This window comes from Biomphalaria glabrata, chromosome 6, assembly GCF_947242115.1.
Source record: "Biomphalaria glabrata chromosome 6, xgBioGlab47.1, whole genome shotgun sequence".
NCBI lineage: Eukaryota > Metazoa > Mollusca > Gastropoda > Planorbidae > Biomphalaria > Biomphalaria glabrata.
The window spans coordinates 17,917,154-17,933,680 of record NC_074716.1 but is presented as its reverse complement, the minus strand read 5'-3'; the positions used below and the strand labels follow the sequence as shown (position 1 = coordinate 17,933,680).

The window sequence follows — 16,527 nt, the reverse complement described above, 5'->3', positions numbered from 1 at the left end:
AAAAAGAAACACAACCTAAACTTTTGCCATTTTGACTACAAATGAATGCCTTTGATGTCTATGCATCAACAGAATTCTTACCTCTAGACTCATCTGAAGTCTTGTTAAAGAGGTGTAACATAAAGTTATGAAATGCACTAAAGTGTATACACAAATTATTTCTGTTTCATTTGTAGAGAGTCGATTTCAATCCTTCATGTAGTGAACATATAGAGCAAACATTTGAGTATCTGGTTTAAATCTCAGTGCCACAGTAGAACTCACAAATAGCAGGACAGTCTATTAGGTCAAGGATCTGTGGATGATGGTGATATACCAGAGACCAAGTTCATTAAAAACAAAACTTTTTATGGAGAGAAAAAAAAGTCAAAAACAAGTGGCGTAAATCCTTCTAGCAGTTTCTCAGAAAGGTTAACTCAATGTTATCCTAATGTCCATATCTTTACAATGTTCTCTTTAAAAGCAGATCCAAACATAATACTGTGGAGTGAAAGAAATAACCTTGGTGCTGAAATATTGTCCTAGAATTTAAAAGTTTCAATAGTTAACATGCCATTGATTCCAGTTCACTTGCTAATTGTTACTGAAATCAAGACAGATATTTCTTAAAGCTTCTAATGATAATCATATTATATAAACCATAACCTTGAAAAAGAAACTGTTTCATGAAATGATGTCATTTAAAAGATGTTCTCTATTTCTTGTCAGCTTTTATTTTAAGGAAAATAAAAATCTTGATGTGAAAAAAAGTTATCTGGTATTTAAAGAAACAAATACACTTCAAGATGTTTACCATCCCTTCCCATTTTAAAATATCTTTGGTTCACTAAAATGACACTCAAGCTGTCTATTTAGTAAGGCGCTGTAAGGCAGGATGACAAGATATACAACAACTGATCTCTTTTAGAAACAACAAGGTTACGCAGAATTTCATGTCTATGAATATTCAATAGGTATATGAAGCACATCTATCTAAATACTTGATCCAAATTAAAAAAAAAAAAAAAAAAGAAAACTGTCCCATTAAAGCTCAGTGTTATATGGTGCAAAACATTCCCATTGGAAGAAATGAAATTCTCTCTCAAACCTAAACTTAATATAAAACTGACTTAATAAGAAAACATTTTATTGAATACATTTTTGTTTTTGAGACCTGGTGGCTGAGTGGTACAGCGCTTGGCTTCCAAATGGGGGTCCTGGGTTTGAATCCTGGTGAAGACTGGAATCTTTAATTTCAGGATCTTTGGGCGCCTCTGAGTCCACCCAGCTCTAATGTGTACCTGACATTAGTTGGGGAAAAGTAAAGGCGGTTGCTCGTAAACTGTAGGCCATAGAAACAGATGACCTTTACATCATCTGCCCTATGGACTACAAGGTCTGAAAGTGGAAGTTTACATTTTTTTTCTGCTTGTTTAGAATGATTTATTTTCAATTTTTATGTCTTTAATTAGTTGAACTCACTAAACAAAAGTTAAACATATGACATGTTCAACAAGGCATATAGATATATATACACAAATTAATTGAAGGAAATCTATAAAACCCAAATCTATGTACAAAACTGAAAGAAATGAGACCAGCATGTGAGTAGAGTAGAGTGAAGAGGAACACATCTCCATGAAACAGACAACAAAATGTTCAAACATAGTACAAAAACAAAACAACAAAAAATAGTTCAAAGAAGTTAACAAAAGTCAAAAGGTATCAAAAAAGCTCCTATAGAAAATATGGAATTCATTACCTTCAAGATACCAAAGCGTACAGTGAACATAAATGTTGGTCCCATCTTATCACAATAAAAAAATTTTCTCTGACAGTGTCAGAAACATCTGCCAGAGAATATTACAAGAATTTGAAAATGATATGAACATTTAACACACACATGTTAGATAGAAAACCAAAGTACAGTCATCACATTGTAAACATTTATTAGATTTCAAATACACTCTCATGTTCAACATCAACAATGGCACAAGTCTTCACTGACAAATGTTTTCTCACATCTGCACAAATTATGCATCACAATGACCTATCAATCACAACTATTCAGAAACAGAAACTTTAGTTTATGGAACCTCATTCTGTCGCACCAGTATGTACAATTCATAAGAAGCTGTACTGCAATGAACAAAATTTCAATGTAGTCTCTGTACAAATAAATAGTGCCTTCATGTTCATAGGGCCAATGTATTCCAGCAACTCTCAGAAAAGCAACGTCCACATGGCCAAAACAACATTAATTAATAACAATAGAGTACCAAACAAGATGACCAGGCTGAAAATGAGGCTGCGAATCTCAGGGTCAGGAACAGCTGGACGCAATGCTAGCTCAACAAAAGCATGAAAGATGTACTGTCCATCTAGAGCGTAGCAAGGTATAACATTAAGAATAACAAGTGCTCCAGATAAAGAAATGATATATCTGTGAATTGGGTTAAGGAATACATTACATGCAATCAAGTTAAACAAGTCAATGAAATCAATAAATATTCCATTTTTATTTAAGCGTATCAACAGGACACTTTAAAGGCAGACAATCAGAAGTAGTTTTGTGTTTATTTTATAGCCACAATAAATCTGCTGATCTCTTGTTTTCTTAAGTTGATAAACAGAGGATGCATATTCTATTATTGGCCTAACCAAGGTTAAATAACATTTTAGTTCTATGTTCTTATTTGATGTATAGAAATTTCTTTTAATAAACCCTAATGCTTTGTTTGATTTTTTGATAGTTTCATCAATATGCGGATTCCATGACAGTTTTTCATTTATTATAACACCTAGGTATTTTGCGGTTTTAGTCTGTGTTACTGGTTTACCATGAATAAGATAAGTGGAATTAATTTGTTTTAATTTTTTTGTTACTCTTAATAACAAGACATTTTTCTGAGTGGAAAGACATGCTCCAATTTGATTCCCATTTCTGTAATTCATCTAATTCTCTTTGTAAAATATCTGTATCTTGAGTTGTTTTTATTGTTCTATATATCTGACTTTTGTCATATACAGGTGTGTGTGTGTGTATATATATATATAGATAGATAGATACATGATCATTGGATTTTTAAAAAGTCTCATCTGAAACCATTTTAAAAACTGTTCTAAATGTATTTCAAAAAAGTATTTCAGAAGCACAAAGTAAAGGATACTTGCAGAATGTTTCAATAACATAAGGTAAGTTAAGTGGAATGATTGAGATCTTTGGAACATAGTTGCTCAGGGACACTGAAATAAATACAGAAGCAGAAAGACATTTATTTAGTCAAATATTTTAGAACACTGATACTAAGTGACATTCAAACAGTATAGCAATAAATGGACTACAATGCTTACTTTATTTTCCTACTTTCCAACAAATGTATGATATAATTCACAAAAGTAAATACCTGAATAATATAGATCAAGTGGGTGACCCAGAAATAATAGTGGAGGCCGCTGGCCATGGAAGACTCGCAGTAGTTTAGTTTCATTGTCCACTGCTGGATACACACAAGCAGCATCAATTTTCGGCACATAGCAGTCACTTTGAAGTCTACACATAGGCCGATCTGTTGCAGGACGGGCTGGAAGGCAGGCATACTTCTGGATGTGGAAAAAAAAAGTATTTCACTAAAAGGTTAATTTTGAATACGGTATTTGATATAACTTATTAAATCTTTCATAGAATTTAAAGGCAAAAGAAAAGACTAGTAAAGAAATATTACTAAGGTGAGCTCTTCTGCAAAGCAAAAAAAATCCAATCTTGCACTATTTAGGTAAAGATTTAATTTTTAATTATTTTTTTTATGTTTCTAAAAAAAAAGTAAGTTTGTATCAACAGATTATCATATTAATTTAGTTCCTAATGAATTAAGCTCATAATTAATGTAATGTTTTTAATTTATCATTTAAATAAAATAGTTATACTTAGTTTATAACTTTTTAAAATTCATTTTTGTTCCAAACTGAGGTAAATGTGATGAGAAAAAGTGGTGAAATATCATTCTCTAAATTTTAGTTTGTATTTAAACAGAATTCCAGAAATATTTTTTTTAATAAGTTAACTTTTTAAAACAATAGATAAAAGCAAATGTAACTGAATATTAAAATAGTTTAACAGAACAAATGTTAAATATTTCTTCTAATTAGAAATTAGTTAGTTCAAATGTGAAATATTTCTTACCGTAATGTTGAAAATCAGCTGTTTAAATATATTTAGTATGAAAGTACTATATGCTGCTACTTGCCTCCTTAATATTGACATAGATATGTGCCTGTGAGACAGTGTTTAGTTGTGTGGGCAGGAAGTGGGAATCAGATTTGGAAGTAGGTGGCTACCCACGATTAAAAAAAAGAACAGTAATCATTCACAGGTAAAAACAACAAATAAACAAATGCAAAATGTTGATCAACAAAAACTTAACTGTTTCAGCACTCTTCTTTGTGTGGTACATGAAACACAGGTGGGTGGGGCTTGTGCTGTTACAACAATCAATCACCTCCCACTGCGAGTGGCTTTTGTTTGCTAATGTATCCGAAAGAATTTAAAAAAAAAAAAATATGTTAAGGATTTTTTTAAAATAGCTCTCTTTACAATTTATTTAGATTAAAGTGTTACAAATAAATAAAATTTGGTTTTGGTTTGAATGTGGTAGCCAAGTAGTTAAATGCTTGGCTTCTGCACCAGAAGGTCTCAAGTTCAAATCTCTGTGAAGACTTAGATTCTGAACTTTGGGATTTTTAGAACACCGTAGAATCCACTCAACTCAAATGGGTACCCAACACATGATGGAGAAAGTAAAGGTGGTTGGTCGTTGCGCTAGTTAACCATCAGCCATAGAAACAGGTGAGATTTACATTACACAATATATGACAGAGGTACCTTTCTCACTTACTTTGAACACATTTTTGTGTGTGGTTATGTTTCATTATAGAAAGTGGCATTCAAGCAAGTTTTTTTTTTTACTCATTTATGAAGCGGACAACATTACTTTTTATTCAACTTTGATAAATCTAACTTATTTATAAGTGCATGAAATGTTATTAAAAAAAACAAAAAAAAAAAAAACAGCCAGAACTAGCTTAATTAGCTTAGTTCAACTACAAACTTATTTCCTATGATTCTTACTGAAAGGTGAAGCATCTAATTCTTTAATTAAATCCAAAGGTAGACAGTGACCAGTCCATTTCTCCTGCATACTAGTTGACAAACAAGCTGACCAGTCAGATATACTTTTGATATGACAATCATTGATTCTTGTGACTGTTTCACCAATCTTCAATCCTCGTGCTCCAGAGACAGCTGAATTCTAAAATATAAAATAAAAACTTCCATAACATTTCTCTTTAAAAATGACTAGAAGGCAAATGACCTAAACAAAGCATACAGCTGTGTGCATGTTAGTACATCCAAACCCAGATCAACTAAAGAATGGTGGTGGTGGTGGGTAGGGTTTTAACCCAGGACTATTGACAGTCCAGTACACATACCACATGATAAGGCAGCCATGTTTCCCAAGATTTCTCTATACTAGACGTTTTTATTGAAACGATTATAATATGTTATTAAATTGGTTACAAAATTTTAATGCTATTGTATTGTTATTACTATATAAACAAGTTTTAAAAATTAACAGTTAAAAACTGTTGCCATATGGTTTGAAAATGATTTTCATTTAGACCTATAAAAATGTTTCAAAATCTGTGAGTAAAAAATATTGCATCCGTAAAATAAAAATGTAAATAAATACTACATCATATTTACCTGACCTGAATTTTTTCTTAACTAGTGAGGCTTGTTTTAAGACTAAGACTTCTTTATTGATCCTAATTGTAAATTTGTGATTACAAGGAACTTTTTTAAAATTAAAAAATACAAAATGTTCACAAACAAAAACAGACACAACACACAAAGTTCATTGAGTGACTACGTCTTGACCTTTTCACGATCACTAGTCAATGAGTAGCGCTGATACAGTCTGACAGATTGAAGGAAGTCTTAAGTTTTTTTACAGTTTGGTTGTGTCCTTGATGGACAGAAGTTGTCCATGTTGTGATGACTTAACATAGTTATAATGGAACAGGTGGTTGTCTTTTAAGAGTTTTCAGACTTTTTTGTTTAGAAAGCTCATTTAAATATAGTAGAGTTGTGTGTGTGGTTTTTTATGCTCTTTTTATAAGCCTGTCAAAGATACCATGTTGACTTACCAACTAGTTATTGCATATGTTAGCAGATTTTGAATTGTCTCACTGTAACCAGGATGTTATTTTGTAGAATTTTTTAAGCTGTTAATTTTTTATAACAAAAATAGCAACTGTGTGATTTTCTTAGCCAGATTATCAAGATTGTTTTCCCAGGACAGCCTGTCAGCAATGACCACCAAGACAGATGTATGACAGTTGATTTATATTTGTATTATTATCTCTCAATACAACAGCACACACATGCAGAATTGATAAACACTTGATTAAGGTTGAATCCATTTAAATTCAATCCACAAACTAAAAATATAAGCGTTGAAACTCAATATAAACTGTATAAATATTAGTTCAATAAAATGGAGCTAAAGGACTTACCGGGACTACATCAGTGACTACTACAGAGGCACCCAGAGAGTAAAATGGGACCAGCATCCCAGGCAGAGCCAACAGGACAAGGGCTGCAAGGACAGCAATGACCAGATTATGCCAAACCCCAGCACAGTAGATCCGCAGTTGGCGTAGAGGGGAGACAGCCTGCAGGTGTTCTGTTGATAAATCTACAAATGCTCCAGGATAAAGCAATAGCAAAAAGAGTCCAAATCCATTTATCCTAACCTGCTCTCTGTGGAATACAAATACATGGTTATAAAATTTTTAACAAAATTCAGTTAACATGTAGGCATAAAAAAAAAAAAAAAAGAAAAAAGCTACAAACTGTCAACTGTAACTTTATTTTTCTTTTCAATAATAATTCACTTAAGACCAAGTCAATGATGGTCAATTGTTTGAATTGTGAAGATGTCATGTGGCCAGATTAATTACCAAGTATATCCAAAAGTAAGAATCCAATAGAGTTAAGGTACACCAAGCCAAATTAAAAATTGTTTCAAAAGCCATTGAAATGCAACATTTCATAGGAAAATATTTTTTCATATTAATTTTTCTCTGAAGCAACGTCCCTAATCCAGCCTTTGTATTGTTGAATTAAATTACAGATCTTAGAAACACTTAAACTAGTATCTTGAATCCTATTTTGTTGGCTTCTGAACAAGTCGAAACATAGTTTTTTTATCAAACATCAAAACAGAAATGACAGAAACACTTCTACATACAGATAATACAAACAAGTATACACATAAATGTGTAAGATGTAACTATATCAAGTTTTCAAATAAAGTTTCAACAAAAGTTGTTTTTTAATTTAAAAACTAACAATAACTGAAATAAACATTGGACTAAGTTTCGATGAATAGTCAAATGTCCTGATATTACAGATGTAAACTCATGTTTACCTTACTGCAGCAACAGCATGACCTACTTCATGAAGTATCCCACAAACCAACAATGTGAGCATGTAGTAAGAGATCTGATTGGTTGGTAGATTTACACCTGGCATCTGTTAAAGTATCACTTTACTTAATGTCATATTATAATAATACATATATAATATTATATAATATTATAATAGTATGATGTCTAACATATAAGATATAAGCTTTAAGGAGGAGGATGTAACCCTAACCCTTCTCTTCAGAAAAGATTAACTGAGGCATCAGTTTGCCCCCAGGGCAGAGAGGACAGCAGCTGGCAGCATTTGTCTCTGGTCATGAGACACACATTTGATACTCAAAGGAGAGCCCTTTGGCCGCCTTGGAAAGCGCTTTCCTTCGCTTAGTTGGCCATACAAGAGTCATTTAGGGATGCGGCGGTCTTCCATTCTGCAAACATGTCCTGCCCATCGCAGCTGGGACTGCATCAGTATTGTGTGGATGATTTGCAGATCCGCTCTTTGAAGGACTTTGTTTGAGAAAACACTGACGATGCTCTGCAGATCATTTTCAGAGCAGGCATTTAGGGCACAGTCGTCAGCAAATAGCAAGTCCCTGATTACTGCTGATTTTGTTTTTGATAGGCCACCATCAAATCTGTATGTTACATTTATCCCATCTCTATTTGTGAATGCATCTAGTAGAGAACATGATACTGAACAGTGTAGGTGCTAGGACACAGCCTTGTTTTACCCCGTTTGAAACTTCGAAGGGCTCTGATGGTTCTCCACTTTCCTGCACATGAACCTTCATGCCATCATGAAATAGTCTCACCATGGTTATGCATTTTTGTGGACAACCATACTTTGGCATAATCTTCCAGAGTCCTTCTCTGCTAACAGTTTTGAATGCTTTTGTTAGGTCGACATGTATTGAGAAGAGGTCAGCATTTTGTTCTTGGCATTTTTCCTGGAGCTGCTTTGCCGCAAAGATCATCTCACTGGTTCCACACTCTTTTCTGAAGCTGCACTGGCTTTCTTGTAGTAGACCATGTTGTAGGTGTTGCATGAGCCGATTTAGTAGGATGCGTGCGAGGATTTTCCCAGCAATAGAGAGAAGAGATAGTCCTCTGTGGTTGTCGCAGCTTTGGCGGTTTCCTTTTCGCTTGTATAGATGGACAATTGTGGTATCTTTAAAGTCTTGTGGTATTGACTCTTGTTCCCACATAATTAAGAACAGCCCATGAAGTCTTACAATCAGGGCTGATCCACCTTTTTTGTAGACCTCTGCGGGAATGGAGTCAGCTCCTGGGGCTTTTCCGCTTGCGAGCTGTTGAATGGCAAGATCGGTTTTCTTTAGCGTAAGGGGGGGGGGGGGTCATCCATTTTTTCATTTATTGGAACTTGCTGTAGCCTGTCTATGGCCTCTTCATTTATAATGGAAGGTGTATTAAGAACCTTTTCAAAGTGCTCGACCCAGCGTTTTAGGATTTCTTCCTTATATGTCAATAGGATTAATCTTTTAATAAACATACTTAAATGAGATTCAAATAATACTATTCCCAACCAAAGGTTAGACGCTAAAGAAAGGGAATACTTACAACTGGTGTCAGAACTTGATGCTCTACTGGGGCCTGTCTTAATGTGTTGACAACTAGCAGAGAAAGCAAAAATATAGAGGCAACCATTGCCAATAAGGAGAAAATGATGCCCAGTGTAAACCAAATCCTCAAAAAGTGTGGTTTCCATTGGCCGACTCGCAGAAAGACACGGTTGAATATACAGGTGTACCATCTCACCTGACAAGCAGATATGGTCAGTCCAGTCTTGTCCAAGAAGCTAAGGTAAGGCCTAGCTACAGATTTTTTGCTCTAAATATTAAAAGAAAATAATTTTAAAATAAGTTGAAATATATATATATTTTTTTAAAGAATTAATTAGTGAAAAGCTCCAATATTAGAACATTATTATAATCCATTACTAATTAAATGTGATTTTTTTCAATTACAAATTTATGAAGTAAGAAAACAAGCAAAATAATTTTTAAAAGGCTACCATACCTCAATTATGCAAGATTTATCTCCCTTTCTATATAAAACAAAATTAATTAACAACCACTAATTATTAAACTAATTGGTTAATTTTTTTATTGATCCATGTTTTCAGAATTGTCTTCCACAATAAATAATTGTTCAAAGTTTCAGCTTTATCCGAGAATGGGAAGTGGAAGAAATATGTATATAAGACTTATACCAGACAGAGAGACATAGTGAGTTGATATATAATATATTAAGCTTTGTACAAATAATATGAAGTGAAACTATAAAATAAAACTGTACCTTGAGAAAGACATCAAGTAGATAAAGAGATGACCAGAAACCTAGAACAAGGGCAATCCATGTAGTTTGTAGCATAATGACAGAACAGTATTTTTTCACAAGCTTTAAACAAAGCTTTCTCGTTGAGCCCAATTACATTCCAAATATTCATTGAAAGTGCAACCAAAACTTTGGGTCATTAGTATTATGTCATAAAATTTCTCAGCCGTTGATGTACAAGGCCTACACTGCTGCATCTAAATAATAATAATAGAAAAAAAATTCAAATTAGTTTTAGACTACATTAGAGTTTTTTAAAACGTAGCTTCTGAGTGTTAGGATTGGGTACTTAACAAGCTGTTTAAAAACGAGAAGGTACAAAATTTACCAAAAGATCTACTTCAATAAAACATAAATAAGCACTTAGAAATTATAGTTCTATCTTCTCCTTATTCATCTTGCTATCTTTTTTTTTTTTAGCTCTTTATCAGTCTATACCATGGAGAAGTAGAATGCTGCATTGCCATACAGAGTGTTGGTTATGCTGGAATCTTTCTGAGGTGAATTTCATTGTGGCATAGAATAGTTGTCAAATCAAAATGAGTCTTAGGATAAAAGAATGGCTGTCAACAGTTTAGTCATGTTTCCCTAAATTACTGACTTCATGATGTCCAAATGTGCTGGACATAATCTTCCTTTAAACCACCAGTCAGGGCTGCTCAGCTGGGTAATTTTGAGACAAATTACTAACTTACTGACTTCATGATGTCCAAATGTGCTGGACATAATCTTCCTTTAAACCACCAGTCAGGGCCGCTCAGCTGGGTAATTTTGAGACAAGGGTTAGGGATAATTTTTATCATAATCTCTAGGTCTTACAGAATAGAATTCTAAGCTTATTACCTTATCACTAAACTAAGATTAAATATACATGTAATCAGTTTTAAGGTAAAGATCTGGAATTGTAGCCAATTCGACAATGATTAGAAATATTTCTATCAAACGTAAGTGAAGTTGAATCCTCTGAGGCCATAAATATACACTTCCTACAACTTTGAAGATCTAAATTTAGAATCAAAACAAGTCTTTAATTTTTGTTATTTACGAGCAATTAAACATTACAAGAAACATTAATCTAAGAATTAATTTATTAAATCTTATCCAAGTGTCTATCTATTTGAGAATGTTCATTAGAGACTTAAAATTAGTTTTCATAGCTGATTCAAGCAACGTATTCCATGCTTAAATGGATCTAGGCAATAAATCCATCAGTATTTTTCTTTCAACTTTCGCCACTTTCAGACATGATTTTCTATTGACAAGTCCATTTTTACACACATTAAACAGCAAAATGTCTCTCCCAATTCTATATATAACATAGAAAGATCAACTTGGTGTCCTTGTATTTTTACTTGTAAACCTCTCAGCAAGCTCTACATAACTAGATCTAAATAGTTTCTTGTTATATAATATATATAAGTACTTCAAAAAAAAAAAAAAAGTGCTTTGATCATATTGTTTTGTAATTGATATAATTAAATAGAGCTTGGTCTCCCATTTATAAAAAAAACAAACCAAAATTATGTTTCTATTATAAGTAGAAACGAAGTAATGATTTCTTTTGTATTTTTTTTTCCTTCTTTGGCTTAGTATTCAATAAAAAATTTTGGCACCCAAATTTTGACTTTTTGTTATTAAAGCATGAACATCTTTCTTATTATTTAATATTTTTGGTTCAAATTTTCAGGAGACTCTAAGCATGTTCTTTAAAGTGTGCGGAGGCGCTGTGGCTGTGAGGTCAAGCACTTGGCTTACGAACCGGGGTCCGGATCATGGTGAGACTGGGATTTTTAATTTCAGGATCTTCAGGCGCTTCTGAGTCCATATAGCTAGCTCTAAACTGATCTTTACATCATCTGCCCTATAGATCACAAGGTCTGAAAGGAGAACTTTACTTTACTTTAAAGTGTGCTTTGTCCCCAATCTTTCATCTAAATCTATTTTTCATACTTAAAATTTTACAGCTGAAATATGCTGAAAATAGAACAAATTGATTTGGTTGATATTTATGACTTATTCATTCACAACATTTTTATTTTTCAATATTTCCATTTCAAATTTTCAGGAAACTTTAAAAATGTTATTTGCAACAAAAATAAATATATTAATTTTTTTAAAATAATTCAAACTTGTGACATTTATGTTTAAAAATTGTGATACAGGAACTGCTAGATTTTTCAAATATTGACGAAAACATGCTTTTTATTTCTTAATATTTAATCATAAAATTATAAGGTGACTTTAAACAGCCTCTTTGCTGGAGTATGAAATAGTTATCTTTAAAAATTGAGTCTTTTATAATGTTCAATTCATACTAACATAGTCTATAACTATAGACATAGCCATAGTCTTTATCTAAACAAAGATTTATAGAGTCTAGATTTTATAAATCTAGATCAATATTTAGTCAATTTACTTATTTGGAGTCTAATTTGAATTTCTTATCAAAGTTCCTAACAGTGTGTGTCTCAACTGAGACTACTAAGTCAGACTCAGTCAGCAGAGTAAATAGAAATCTATAGTTTCTTAGACAATAGTATAGTATAAGTATAGTTTCTATAGTCAGACTAAAAAATCTTTAAATTAAAGACTGACTATCACTAGCTTAGTAGCTAGAGTTGCTAGACTAAGAGTCCTACGTCCTAGACTCTAGACCTATATAGACATAGTATATCTTATCTTATATGATACAGTCGTTACTTCAAAAAAAGAAGATGATTATGTCCTACGTGTCATGCATATTAACAAATGACCTAAATTCTGCCAAGTCACTGGTTTTCCTGGCTAGCTCAGGCAACTCATTCCATGCTCTAATAGCGCTAGGGAAGAAAGAGCATTTGTACAAATTGGTCCTAGCATATGGAACGAGGCATGTGCCTTTATCTTTGAGTCTTTCAGAGTATGTATAATTGCTACTTTACTTTTAAGTCTTCTATCCTGAAGGCTTTCTAAATTTAGTGATTTTACTAAAGGTGTTACTCTAGTAAAATGTAAATATTCATTTGTTATGAATCTCACTGCTTTATTTTGTGTCTGTTCCAATTTCTTAATGTTTTCTTGAGTTGAGGGGTCCCAAACGGAGGATGCATATTCTATTATTGGCCTAACCAAGGTTAAATAACATTTTAGTTTTATGTTCTTATTTGATTTAAAGAAATTTCTTTTAATAAACCCTAATAGAATGCTTTGTTTGATTTTTTTTATAGTTTCATCAATATGTGGATTCCATGACAGTTTTTCATTTATAATAACAGTTAACTGTTAACACCTAGGTCTAGGTATTTTGCGTTTTTAGTCTGTGTTACTGGTTTGCCATGAATAAGATAAATGGAATTAATTTGTTTTAGTTTTTTGTTACTCTTAACAACTGACATTTTTCTGGGTGGAAAGACATGCTCCCATTTGATTCCCATTTCTGTAATTCATCTAATTCTCTTTGTAAAATATCTGTGTCTTGTATTGTTTTTATTGTTCTATATATTATGCAATCATCTGCAAATAATCTGACTTTTGTTCCTGAAGTAATGCAATTTGGTAAATCATTTATAAATGTAAATTAAAAATAGTAGTGGACCTAAGACTGTTCCTTGAGGTACACATGAGTTTACTGTTATCTGTGTTGATTTAGATTTTAGAGTTAGAGCCATTTATTATTACATTTTGTTCTCTCCCTATCAGAAAATCTTTAATCCACTGATGCAATGGACATGGACCATTAATGCCAAAATATTTTAATTTTTTAAGCAAACTATGGTGGTGAACTTTGTTAAAATCCTTGGAAAAATCTAGTAAGAACTGTAAGATAGCATCTATAATATTTGTTCACTATTATCTAAAGTCTTTTGAAAAATCATCAAATCTTATAGCTTAATTCTTATGACTATGATGTCTTATCTATAATAGAATTTATTTTAATTATAAGTATAATCTACTCTCTCAACTCGGTACCCTCAACTCACATGACAACTCTGATTGACTCTCTCTGTGTTGGACGGACTCTCTCGCTGACTTAGTCACTCACTACTCACTACTCTCAGTCTGCCTTAAGTCTCTACTGACTCTACTTGACTTAGTAAGTTAGTTACTTAGTACTAGATATAATATAGTAGTAACTCTACTCTCTAGATCTAGTTCTACTAGTCTAATATATATACTCTAATATATAATATAAGAAGTACTAAGACTAAAAATAAACTATAATAAAGTTCTAGACTTAAATGACTTATCTTATCTTATCTTAATTAAAGATAATTAATAGTAATAGATAGTCTATACTAGTCTATAGTAGTATAGTCTATAGACTATAGATATATATATATATAATTATATTATAATATATATATATATTTATATTATATATAGTCTATATTATTTCATTATACTATAGATAGACTATAGAGGGGACACTATAGTGACCTTCTATAGTCTATTATCTATAGTGACACTATAGTTCACTATACTATAGTCACTATTATAGCACTATAGTCAACTATAGACTATAGTGTATAGACTATAGTCACTATAGACTATAGTAGTATAGTCAGTATAGTTACAGTATTAGTAATAATAGTAATAGTAATAGCTAATAATACTTAGTTAATATTTAATAGTAATAGACAGTATGATAATGAGTATATTATATACTAATTATATAGTAACATTAATGATTAACATACATAGTTATAATAGATCTAGATATCTAGATCTAGTTCTAGATATCTCTAGTTCGAGTTAGAAAGTTAAGAGTCAGAGTTAGACTAGTCTAGAGTACTAAACTAGAATTAACTAGATCTAGATTCTAGATCAATCTAGTAAATCTAGCTTTTACTAGATCTAGATCATTGTAGTAAATCTAGCTAGATTCTAAATCTAGTTATATTTTTTACCTTATCAGTATAGAAAACGTATGGAAATATCGCTATGATTTTTATTAAGCAAAATATTCAAACAATTCATAGCTTCAGCACATCATCCGTGAATTTGTTATCCTCGTGTTTATATTTTTAGCATGAATCAACCGGAAGTTTACAGTGAAATGGGTCAACAATAGAAACGGTGAAAATAAAATGCAGCACACATGGCCTTGGTATTGAATAATGTAGGTCTACATTGATTAGGCCATTTTAAAAAGATCTATCTCTAATTAGACTCAAGGCATTTTCATTGCAGAATAAAATGGAAATAAACTAAATTGGTTTAGCTTAAAACTGTGGCCTAACTCTTAGTGTTATGCACATATCCCGACAATGCCCCACCGCTTCTATAGGCCCTTCAACTTCCTCTTATCTGAAACGCGACTGCGCGTGACCTCCGTGATGTCGAAGGTGCCGGGCTGCGCGACTTAAAACATGCAAAAACACTAGCAAAAGTATCATATCTCTAGGATGATTGAACGAGTCGACTTTTCTTGAAACGACCTTTCGCGGTTATACGATAATGTTTGCTTTTGTTTTCTTTCTTAATCTTATTTTATAAATTACACAATATTAACTGCATTTTTATGAAGAAACCCCATACCGCCCCCCTCCCAACATAAAGAAAAAGTAATAAAACTGCGCAGTTCATCTCAGGTCTATATAGGGTCAGGGCCGGATTTAAAGGAGGGCAAGCGGAGTATAGCCCCAACGCGCGAGGCCTCCACAAAAGAGATGACGAATATCTGAATTTCGACGAGTCAGAAACTTTTAGTCCCCCCCCCCCCCCCCCAATATTTAGAATTAGATGAATTACAGAAATGAGAATTAAATTGGAGTACGCGTACGTAGTATGAAATTATCTTCTCTTTTGATAATAAGTAATATTATTAATATTATCATATGGGCCTATATTACAGACGTTACATAACGTTCTTATTATAATATTAGAGGATTTCGATGACTGGACTGAACCATAATCAGGAGCCCCGTTGATGGATTTTTGTGGAGGCCCCTACAAAAGGTTTGAATCCAGAATGAAACACTTATCTAAAAGTAGGTTATGTTAGATCTTTTTTAGGCTATACGTTACTTTCAAAAAGAAAAGAAATACGTCTTACGCATTTCGTGTGTCTATCTAGTCGTGCATGTTAATCAATGACTTAAATTCTGCCAAGTCACGTTGATTTTCCTGGCTGATTCAGGCAACTCATTCCATTCTCTAATGGCACAAGGGAAGAAGGATGGCTGCCTGGTCGTGCGGTTTGCGCGCTGGACTGTCGTTTGGATTTATCGATGGTTCCGGATTCAAGCCCTGCCCACTCCCATTCCCCGTCATCCGGGAGGTTTGGACTAGGTCCCAGGGGTCGGCAATCTGCAGCTCGCGAGCCACATGCGGCTCTTTGGGTGTTAAGCAGCGGCTCTTTAGTTCCATACGCAAATATTATTATTAATTTTATCGAAAAAAAATAAACATCGTTCTGATTCGATTAACGAGGATTATGCACTAATTCTATCTCTCAGGCACTTGTACTTGCTTTTCAGTGCACCCTTCCTCCATGTCTTGAAGTGAAATATATTTGCAGGTGGAAGATACTCAACTTTCTTCTGTCTTATCACTTGATATAGATGAGACTTGCGACACAAAAGACACGGCACTAGTTGGCCTTGTTGTCAGGTCCAAAAGAAAAACTTCTAGGATTGCTACCGGTCTCGTGACAAACTAGAGGAGAAGATACAGCTAATATCGTGCGAAAATACCTCGAAGACAATGTAATCGATAGAAATG

General features: G+C 32.9%; 1 protein-coding gene across 5 annotated transcripts; it reads right to left on the bottom strand.

Annotated features, from left to right (window-relative positions):
* Positions 1–15,096, bottom strand: LOC106058700 (membrane-bound transcription factor site-2 protease-like). Of its 5 annotated transcripts, none has more exons than XM_013216178.2 (11): positions 14,712–15,096; positions 9,787–10,022; positions 9,049–9,318; positions 7,473–7,576; positions 6,556–6,802; positions 5,108–5,288; positions 4,404–4,513; positions 4,163–4,180; positions 3,387–3,582; positions 3,150–3,225; positions 1–2,422 (listed from the first exon to the last, which is right to left on the bottom strand). In XM_013216178.2, exons 2-11 carry the CDS (start codon positions 9,859–9,861, stop codon positions 2,203–2,205), a joined length of 1,497 nt encoding a protein of 498 aa, XP_013071632.2. In that variant the 5' UTR covers positions 9,862–10,022; positions 14,712–15,096; the 3' UTR covers positions 1–2,202. The 5 variants fall into 5 exon arrangements, with proteins under 5 accessions (XP_013071632.2, XP_013071633.2, XP_055887839.1 ...); XM_013216179.2 differs by having other exon boundaries at positions 4,404–4,504; XM_056031864.1 differs by lacking the exon at positions 14,712–15,096 and adding an exon at positions 14,502–14,563.
* Positions 15,097–16,527: the final 1,431 nt, after the last annotated feature.

What these genes read in the sequence shown, in the direction of transcription:
- LOC106058700 (XM_013216178.2), bottom strand. Translation starts at nt 9,861, where the DNA reads ATGCTACAAACTACATGGATTGCCCTTGTTCTAGGTTTCTGGTCATCT. An exon ending in TACTTGATGTCTTTCTCAAG is followed by an intron (nt 9,319 to 9,786) that starts GTACAGTTTTAT and finishes TTTAATATTTAG; the next exon opens with AGCAAAAAATCTGTAGCTAG. An exon ending in ATCAAGTTCTGACACCAGTT is followed by an intron (nt 7,577 to 9,048) that starts GTAAGTATTCCC and finishes ATACTTTAACAG; the next exon opens with ATGCCAGGTGTAAATCTACC.